We start from the raw sequence: 9,446 nt of genomic DNA, 5'->3' as shown, positions 1-9,446 counted from the left end.
CTTTTTTTTTCCCCTTCACCCCTTTCCAGAACCTCATCCCACCACCACCTCCTCCCCAACCTTCCCCCTGTTTGGGGCCAGCCTCCGGCCTCGCTCCCCTTCGGGGGTCTCCCCTTTGGCCTCGCCGTCCCGTGGCCGTCCCCCGGCCTCGCGGCGCGCTCCCGGCTGGCATCGCCGCGCTGAGCAAACAGGAAACACTCGCCCTTTGTTAATCCTGGCCCGGGCTGCGCGTTAAATATTTATCTGCCCGCGGAGGCTGGTGCTGGGAGCGGGGCGGGGGGAGGCTGGGACGGAGGCCGGTGGCACGGGGACGCAGCCCGGAGGCTGCCGAGGTGAGCGCGGCACCGACAGCGCACGGAAATGGGTCCGAAAAGGGGGTTTTTGGTGATGGTGAGGGGTCACGGGGGGGGGTTTCTGTGTTTGGAGGGCTGTGCAGGGGGAGGCTGTGACCTCTGGGGGACCTCTGGGTGGCACTGGGGACGTGGCGGGGTGAGCGGGGCGAGGACGGGATGGGGTCGCCAGCACCGCGGGGTGCGCCGCCTGCACCCCTAATTGCAGCCCTATAAATTGCTGCCCCCTAATTGCTACCCCCCTAATTGTTGCCCCCCTAATTGCTGCCCCCCAAACTGCTCCTGTGCTGCCTCCCCGGGGCCGGACTCCGTTCCCTTTGGGGTTCCACGTCCTCCAGGAGCGAGGAGGGTGCCCTCTCCCGTCACCTTTGTCCCTTGGGTGCCCCTGCGCCCTGCACCTTCGTCCCCAGCTGCGGCTTCTCGGTGGGGGAGGCCGGCACCGAAGCCTCCCTCCCGCTCAGCCTCCGCTCCTGGCGGGGGGGAGGCCGGGCCTCACGTGAGGAGCACGGGGCAGGGAAGGGCCGGGGCTGCCCGGTTTCGGGGCCGTCAGCAGTTTTGGGGAGCGGCGAAACCGGGAAGCGAGCGTGGTGGCGGGGAGCACCCGGAGGGAACGAGGTGGGCTCGGGGGGCGCGCACCCACCCTGGGGCATCATGGAGTTGGGGTGTCCAACGGGGGGGTCCCCAAATCCTGCCCCCCCCAAAAAAAAAGGGATAGGAGGTCACTGTAGGAAACCAGGCAGCAGTGGGGACGGGGATTGCGTTGTCCGTGCGCCCCGGTTGAGGGGTTGTAGGGCAGCACGGAGCCCCTCTCCGCACCCCAAACCCCAACCGAGCCATTTTCTCCCCAAAACCCCCTTCCAGAAGCCCCCCTCGGGCCAGCAGGGAGGACCCCACGGGGGGTGCCTGCAGCGGGGAGCCGTCGGCGCCGGGCTTGGCCCCGTGTCGTCAGCGGGAAGGCGTGCGCGGGGCGTGGGATGAGTTCAGCCTCTTGGCTCTGCTCCCTGGATCCCGTTCCTGGAAATGTCACTGGAAACTCTGAATGGGCCGGCCCTGCTCCAGAGCGGGGCGCACTGGGGGTGGTGGGGGGGGGACACAAACGTGCCCCAGTGGGGGGGGGCACCAGGGCAGGCGGGCACCCGTCGGAGAGCTCGGGATCATCCGCGGGGCTTGGGGCTGCTGCTGGAGAGAGGGGGGGGCTCGGGGATGCTGCAGGGGGTTTGGGCTTGGGGGGCCTCTCCCCGCCACCCACCCGCTGCGTGCTGAGCTCGCGGAGAAACATCTCGGGCCGCTCGTTCCTCGCCCCTGCCTGCTGCTCCCCGCTCCCCCCGCCGCCCACCGCCTCCGTCCCGCGCCCCGCGGGGCTCCACGGGCCCCATGCGCGGCCCCGCTGCCCGCGGGCCCCCCGCCCGGGAGGTAAGAGGGGGCTCCAAGGGGGTGCAGGGGGGCTGCAGGGGTCGGATGGGGTGCAGGGGGTGTGGGTGCCTGCACCCGGCTTTGCTCGCCTTAGGGTGAATGTTTCTTGGGGTGTTAATCCCGTTAATTACTGGCGGGTTCAGTGCGGAGCTGGCGGTGGTGGGACTGGGGGGCCGGGGGTCCCATGTAGGTGACATGCGGGGTGCCGGGGGTGAAAACGCACCTGGGAGGGGCTCCTCAGCCAGCTGGCTTTTTGAGGAGGGGTCTGCGAGGTGCTTGGGGCCATACCAGGATCCCCCGAGGCGCCCAAGACCCCACGCCGAGGGGTCCCACGGGTGAGGGGCACAACGCGGTGCCGCCGTGCCCGGTGCGCACGGTGATGCTCGGGGGGCTCCTGGGCAGGGGGCGAGCAGGACACGGGTGCTGACAGCACCCCAAAGGGCTCCCATCGTGCAGGAGCCACCCCAAAGTGGGGGAACAAGGGGGTTAAGGGGACGGGGAGGGGGTCCCATCCCCATCCTGGTGCGCCCCCGCCCCGAGCTGCAGCCCTGGCAGCGCGCTGCGGCGGTGACTCATGAGCTGCGCCTCTGCCGCCGTTCCCACTCCTCCCGCTGCTGCTCTCCTCTCCTCTCCTCCTGCTTCTCCTCCTCCCCTCCCTGTTTGCTCGGCAGGGTGGGGAAAAATACTTTTTGGACTTTCTGTTTCGTTGCTCGGCCCCGGGGGGGAGGCTGCGCCCGCTCTCCCCCCCCTCTGCCCCCACATGCCCGGGCGCGCTTTGCCTGGCGGCTGCCGGCACAGCACAGCGAGGACGTGGCTGGCACCGGGATGCCAGGACGATGTGCCACCACTTGGCCACCACGCCAGCCCTCCCCTGGGTGTCTTTTTTTTTCCCTTAAAAGGCTCACGGGGATTTTGGGGGCCCCCAGGCAGAGCCCCCCGAGTGGAGCTGGTGGAGCCAGGGGGCACGGGGCCGCCTGTGGTGGGGGGACGTGGGTTTGGGTGGGGGGATCCCAAAGGTGCTGCCAAGCCTGGGGGGATTGGATCCGTCTGTGGCCACGTGGAGAACAAGTGGGGGAGCCCCGAGGGGGCTGGGGGGGGCACGGACCCGCCGTGAGGGGTCCTATAGGGACCCATGGGGGGCCCTATCCTGGCTCTGAGCCCGGAGGCTGTGCCCCTGTTCCCCCTGGTGGGGCTGTGGGGACCCCCCCCAGCACGTGGTGATGTGGCTGAGTGGGGCCGGGGGCTGCGGGACCCCTGTGCCTGTTGAGGGGGGATTTGGGGAGCCGCTCCTCAACCCCCCCCGTTCGCCCCGTCCTCGTGCAGCAGGTGCCCGTCATCCGCCACCGCGGCTCCAACACGCTGAATTTCGACTTCCACGACCCCTCCCCAGCTGAGCACGCCCGAGCCGCCCCCAGAACCCCAGGTACCTGCCCCCAGCCCCCCTGGAGCCCCTGCCCTGCACCCTTGGGACCCAGCAGCTGCCCCCACGCGCTGCTCAACGACACCCAGGGGTGTCACCACCCTCCCCGTCACCTCGTCCCCAGCCAACGACTGGTACCAGACCTGGCCGGCCAAGGAGGCGAAGGCTCCCAGCACCCCAACACCCGCTCAGGACCCCATGCAGGGCCCGGGGGCTGCCGCACCCCCAAATCCCACCCCCAGCTGCCCAAGGCCGCCGGGCTGGTCGGCCACATGGACCAAGGACAGCAAGCGGCGCGAGCGGCGCTGGGTGAAGTACGACGGCATCGGGCCGGTGGACGAGACGGGGATGCCCATCGCCTCGCGCTCGGTGAGTCGGGGGCGTGGGGCCGGGCTCTGCCACCCCTTTGGGACCCTTCCTCACCATCCCCACCGTGTCCCTGCAGAGTGTTGACCGCCCCCGGGACTGGTACCGCAGCATGTTCCAGCAGATCCACCGCAAGCTGCCCGGTGAGTCCCGGTGCCGCCGGTGCCGCCGGTGCCGTGGCACGGCACGGTGCCCCCTCAACCTCCTTCTCCTTCCCCACAGAGCCAGACTGGGATGCCCAGCACTGCCCCACAGGTAGGCACTGCCTGGGGACGGCACCGCAAGGCTGGGGACCCCCAGGACCCCCCCCAGGAGCCCCAGCTCAATGTGGTGTCTCCGTGTCCCCCCCCTCAGAGCCGCGGAGGAAAGGGCTGCCAAAAACCGAGCGTCCCGGTGTGCCCAACGGGACGGACTGGTGAGTGTGGTGGCACGGGGTGGCATCGCCATGGGGGCACGGGGACGCTGTCCCCAGCAAGGTGCCCGCATGGCACGGGGGGGCTCAGCTCCCCCCGGCTCCCCGCAGGGCCCAGTGGGGTGACCCCGGTGCCGACGCAGAGCCCGGCAGCATTTTTGACTACGAACCGGGGAAATCCTCGGTGCTGGAGCAGCCCGGGCAGGTAAAATGGGGGAAATTCCTCCTGAAACAGCACAAAGCCCCTCGGGGGGTGCCCACGGGCACTGCGGGGTGCCCAGAAATAACAGCCCCGTGCCCTTTTACAGCCCCCAGCTGCGGTGCCCCCAGCACGAGCTCAGCCCATCGAGGTAAGCTGCTGAACCCAAAGCCCTGGTGGCTGCGGGTGGCTGGGGGGGGACTGGGGGTGGCAGCGGGGGTCCCGCTGGCACAGGGCGGTGCCCAGGTCACACCCCACAGCCCCATCCTGCCCACGCAGGTGCTGCTGCAGCAGGAGCTGGAGCAGCTGAGCGAGGAGCTGGACAAGGACATGAGGGCCATGGAGACGCGCCAGCAGCCCCGCAAGGTACCCCACACCCCTGCCACCCCCCCTTGGGGCTGACGGAAGCTGTCTGAGCACCCCGATGTGCACCCATCCGGATGCGTGCGCCCACCCAGAGGTGCACCAAACCCAGACGTGCACCCAATCCAGCTGTGCGCCCAGCCAGACGTGTGCCCACCCGGCTGGGCGTGCGCCCAGCGGTCCCCGGCGGCGCACCAAGGGGGGCGCACACCCAGCCCGATGCGCAACCCAGCAGGATGGGCGCACACAGCTGGAGCCCTGCACATCTGGACGGGCGCACAGCTGGCCACCAGGACGTGCCCGTGGCCGTGGTGCCGTGGCCGTGGCGCCGTGGAAGCTAGGACCCAGCCCGGCGGCGCCGTCCGGCTGGCTGCCACTGGCTGTGCGCAGCCGGAGCTGGACTCCCTCGCTTCCCGCGGAGACTCGGCCTCTCGGATGATTAATTTTTCTCTCTCCCACCCCCTTCCCGCTCCTCTCTCCGGCAGAGCTCGGCGGCTGCTCCCACCGCTCGCTCCCCTGCTCCGGCCTCTCCGGCGGCTCGGTGAGTACGGCCGCTCGCTCCCCAAAACCCCCAGCCCCATATCCCCCAGCCCCAAATCCCACAGCCCCAAATCCCGCAGCCCCCAGCCCCTCTCCAGCCATGGGATCACCGCGGGATGGGACCCCATTTGTGGCTGCCTCATTCCTCGCAGAGATTTGGCTACTTTGGGGTGCCCACCCTGACGTCCCCGCTCATCCCCACGTCCCCCCCACCACCACCCCGAGCCCCCCGTGGCTCTGCTGGCTGCGCCCTCCCCACGGCCGGACACGGGTGGGGAGCTCGGAGCCCGGAGCAGCTCCGGGGCTGGGCTGGCTGCCCGCTGGGTGGGACGGGGCTGGGACGAGGCTGACCCTTTCCCTTGTCCGGCCCGCGCGGGGACACCGTGTCCCGGCGCTTGGCTCAGCCCCAGGGGAGGTGCCGGGCGCTGGCTTCCCACGCCGCGGGGAGGGGACACCGGTGACAGCAGCCCCTGGGGGTCGGGGCGGCCACCCACCCCTCCAGGACCCCCCCCCCTCCCCATGTACCAGGACCCTGGGGTTCAATACTGGGGGGTCTGTCCCCGAGCTGCGCCCCAGGATGGAACATTTTTGGTGGCACGTCACCCGCTGTCACCCGCAGGAGCCCGCTGCTGTCCCCCCGCCGGCTGCAGAGCCCCCCCGGTGCCCCCCACCCGCCCGCCAGCCCCAGCATGGAGAGGGGGGGGCTGGGGCTGGCCGGGGAGCGGAGCCGTGCGGCCCCCAGCAGAGGTGAGACCCCCCCCATAATTTAAGCCCAGATTTGGGGCACCCCGTGCACCCTTTCCCTGCCTCCTGGTGACCCCCCCACGCGGTGACACCCCCCCCAAAGTGACACCCCCCTCCTTGCAGACCTCAGGCCCGGCACCCTCCCCAGCCTGTCGGATTTTGGGGACCCCGCAGAGGCTGTCAAGAGGGAGGAGAAGAAGGTGAGGCCCCTTCCTGGGGGGGTCAGGGATGGCCAGGGAGGGGCCCCCCCTTAACCCACTCTCCCCCCAGATGAAAGCTGCCCGCCTCAAATTCGACTTCCGAGCCGAGTCCCCCAAGTAAGTGACGATGTCCCCGTGTCCCCAGGGGTCCTCGGGGGGGGGACACCAGATCTTAGGGGGGGGACACACGCCGGTGTCCCCCCCCCCGGGGCCAGTGTCCCTGAGGGCTGCTGCTGGCAGGGAGCTGACGCTGCAGAAGGGGGACATCGTCTACATCCACAAGGAGGTGGACAGGAACTGGCTGGAGGGCGAGCACCACGGCCGCGTGGGCATCTTCCCCTCCAACTACGTGGAGGTGAGCCTGGGGGTGCCGGGGGGTTTTGGGGGGGATTTTGGGGAGCCTGGAGATGATTTCCACCCCCCTGTGTCCCCATCCCATAGGTGCTGCCCCCCACCGAGGTGCCCAAGCCCATCAAGGCGCCCAGCATCCAGGTGCTGGAGTATGGCGAGGCCCTGGCGCTCTACAACTTCCGCGGGGAGCTGCCCGTCGAGCTCTCCTTTCGTAAGGTATCGATGTGCCGAGCTGTGCCGGGCTGTGCCAAGCTGTGCTGAGCTGTGCCGAGCTGTGCCAAGCTGTGCTAAGTTGTGCCAGGCTGTGCCAAACTATGCTGAGCCATGCCGAGCCATGCCGAGCTGTGCCAAACTATGCCGAGCCATGCTGAGCTGTGCTGAGCAGTGCTGAGCCATGCTGAGTTGTGCCAGGCTATGTTGAGCCGTGCTGAGCTGTGCTGAGCTGTGCCGAGCTTTGCCTAGCCGTGCCAGGCTATGCCAAACCAAGCTGAGCTGTGCTGAGCCATGCCAAGCCATTCTGAGCCGTGCTGAGCTGTGCCAAACTCTGCCGAGCTCTGCTGAGCTATGCTGAGCCATGCTGAGTCGTGCCGGGCTATGTTGAGCCGTGCTGAGCCGTGCTGAGCTGTGCCAAACTGTGCTGAGCCGTGCCAAGCTGCACCGAGCTGTGCCGAGCTATGCTGAACCATGCTGAGCTGTGCCAAGCCGTGCCAAAATATGCCGAGCCATGCTGAGCTGTGCTGAGCCGTGCCAAAATATGCCAAGCCGTGCTGAGCTGTGCTGAGCCGTGCTGAGCTGAGCTGTGCCGAGCCATGGTGAGCCATGCCAAGCTATGCCAAGCCATGCCAAGCCGTGCCGAGCCATGCCAAACTATGCAGAGCCATGCCAAGCTGTGCCAAGTTGAGCTGTGCCAAGCCATGCTGAGCCATGCCAAGCTATGCCAAGCCGTGCCGAGCCGTACCAAGCCGTGCTAACCCACGTTCCCCCCCCCAACAGGGTGAGCGGGTCTGCCTGGTGCGCAGGGTGGACGAGCACTGGTACGAGGGGCGCATCTCGGGCACCAGCCGCCAGGGCATCTTCCCCGCCAGCTACGTGCAGGTGCTGAAGGAGCCGAGGGTCAAAGCCTCGCCCGACGACTTCCCACCCTCGCCCACCCCCGCCAGCCCCCGGCTCCCCGCCGTGGCCCCCTCCCCGCAGCACTCCCCCGGCCCCCGTGGCCCCCAGCTCCCCGCCGGCTCCCCCGGGACCCCTCGGCGGGTGCCGGAGCGGGGTCCCGGTGACCCCGGTGGGTGCCCGTCCTCCCCTCACCCCCTCGGGTTCGCCTTTCCCCCCTCCCCAAAGCTGCCCCGTGCTGGAGCCCCGGCCCCCAGCCCCTCACCAGCCCTCGCCTGGCCCCCCGAGCAGGTGAGTTTCCCCCATCCCCATCCCGTAACCCTATTAGGGCCGCGGGTGCTGCCCCATAACACCTCTCCCTTTCTCCCCCCGCAGCGCCCAGCCGTGGGGGCACCCGCCAGCACCCCCCCTACCCCTTCCCCATCCTACAACGGCTCCGAAATCCAATGGACCCCGTAAGTAGGGCCGGGAAGGTCCCGGTGTCCCCGTGTAGGGCCAGCAGCCCCCTCACCACGGCACCCCACAGGTACCGGGCTCTCTACCAGTACCGACCCCAAAACGCCGACGAGCTGGAGCTGCAGGAAGGGGACCGCGTGGACGTGATGCAGCAGTGCGACGACGGCTGGTTCGTGGGTGCGTGGCCGACGGGGACGGGATGGGGACACCGCGGGGGGGTCACCGCCGGCCTCACCGCCTCGCCTTTCTCCCCAGGGGTGTCCCGGAGGACGCAGAAATTCGGCACTTTCCCCGGCAATTACGTGGCGCCCGTGTGAGCGGAGGAGCCATGACCCCACAACCCCCCCCCTGCGGCCACCCACGGGGGCACGAAGCCCCCCCAGCTCCTGCCGCCCCTATGGGGTGCCTCTAACAGGGACCAATCCTCCACCCGGTGCCTTAACCCGACCCTTTTTTCGCTCTGCCCGGTGCCTTATCGCCCACAACCCGGTGGCCGTGCCTCTCCTTCCCTCTCCGGGTGGTGCCGGGGGGGGGTCCCCGGGGGTTCCCCGGCCCGGCCGTGACGGCTGCGACCCAAGACGCCGGCCCCGGGGCCGTGCCACGCGTGCCTTTGCTTCTTGTCCAGCATTAAAACTCAGCTCAGCCCCACCTGAGGCCCTGCCTGGTGATGTGGGGACGGGGATGGAGCCGGTGGGGAGGTGCCCATATGGGATTTGTGGGGGTAGAGACCCTGGGGGCTGCGTGGCGGGGACGCCGAGTGGCCCTATGGGGTCAGGGGTGATGCTGCGTGGGGTTGCAGTGGGGTGTGTGGGGCTGCGGTGGTGCTGGGGGGGGGGTTTAATGGTGTTTGTGGGACTTGCAGCGGTGCACGGGGCGCGCCGTGGTGCTTGTGGGGCTGCAGGGGTGCTTGTGGGGTTTTTTGGTGATGCTTTTGGGACGTGCAGCTGTGCTCACGAGGCCTTGCAAAGGCGCATGGGGGGGTTGCAGCGGTGCAGGGGGGGTTGCAGTGATGCATGGGGGGGGTAATAGAGGTGCATGGAGGGGGTTGCAGGGGTGCAGGGGGGGTATAAAAGTGTATGGGGGGGTTGTAATGGTGCATGGAGGATTATAAAAGTGTATGGGGGGGGCTGTAAAGGTGCATGGGGGAATTGTAAGGGTGCATGGGGGGTGTAAAGGTGCAAGGGGGGGTTGTAAAAGTGCATGGGGGGGCTGTAAAGGTGCACGGGGGGGTCGCAGTGGTGCAATGGGGCTGTAGGGCGGGGGCTGCATTTATTCTCAGGGCACATCCCCGATGCTGCGGGGGGGGGGGGGGGGGGTGACGGCCCCACGGGGCAGCGACTTGTGGGGTCGCAGTGCCTCCCCCACCCCCCCCCAAAAAAAAAAAAAAAAAAAAAAAAAAAGGGAAAAAAGGGGGCAGGGTCCTCGGGCACCCCCCTCTCCACCGCCCCCCCACACCGTGCGCCCCGTCGGGGCTGCCGTGCCCCACAGACGGCGCTGCGGAGCCGCCCCCTCCCGGCCCGGC

At 68.9% G+C, this 9,446-nt stretch overlaps 1 protein-coding gene across 1 annotated transcript; it reads left to right on the top strand.

Moving 5' to 3' along the window:
- Nucleotides 1–1,536: 1,536 nt before the first annotated feature.
- Nucleotides 1,537–8,572, top strand: SORBS3 (sorbin and SH3 domain containing 3). The gene is made up of 19 exons (XM_084499727.1): nt 1,537–1,763; nt 3,087–3,186; nt 3,308–3,552; nt 3,629–3,692; nt 3,772–3,804; nt 3,904–3,964; nt 4,073–4,166; nt 4,270–4,311; nt 4,440–4,526; nt 5,009–5,064; nt 5,683–5,810; nt 5,931–6,007; nt 6,078–6,124; nt 6,248–6,362; nt 6,449–6,574; nt 7,352–7,759; nt 7,844–7,923; nt 7,995–8,101; nt 8,180–8,572. Exons 1-19 carry the CDS (start codon nt 1,725–1,727, stop codon nt 8,239–8,241), a joined length of 1,971 nt encoding a protein of 656 aa, XP_084355853.1. The 5' UTR covers nt 1,537–1,724; the 3' UTR covers nt 8,242–8,572.
- The last annotated feature ends 874 nt before the right edge of the window (nt 8,573–9,446 follow it).

The sequence above is a fragment of the Aythya ferina genome (assembly GCF_964211825.1).
Source record: "Aythya ferina genome assembly, chromosome: 27".
In the NCBI taxonomy this organism is placed as follows: Eukaryota; Metazoa; Chordata; class Aves; order Anseriformes; family Anatidae; genus Aythya; species Aythya ferina.
Note: the sequence above shows the minus strand (reverse complement) of the source record. Positions and strands in the feature narration are given on the sequence as shown.

What these genes read in the sequence shown, in the direction of transcription:
- SORBS3 (XM_084499727.1), top strand. Translation starts at nt 1,725, where the DNA reads ATGCGCGGCCCCGCTGCCCGCGGGCCCCCCGCCCGGGAG. An exon ending in TGCCCAGCACTGCCCCACAG is followed by an intron (nt 3,805 to 3,903) that starts GTAGGCACTGCC and finishes CCCCCCCCTCAG; the next exon opens with AGCCGCGGAGGAAAGGGCTG. An exon ending in TGCTGGAGCAGCCCGGGCAG is followed by an intron (nt 4,167 to 4,269) that starts GTAAAATGGGGG and finishes GCCCTTTTACAG; the next exon opens with CCCCCAGCTGCGGTGCCCCC.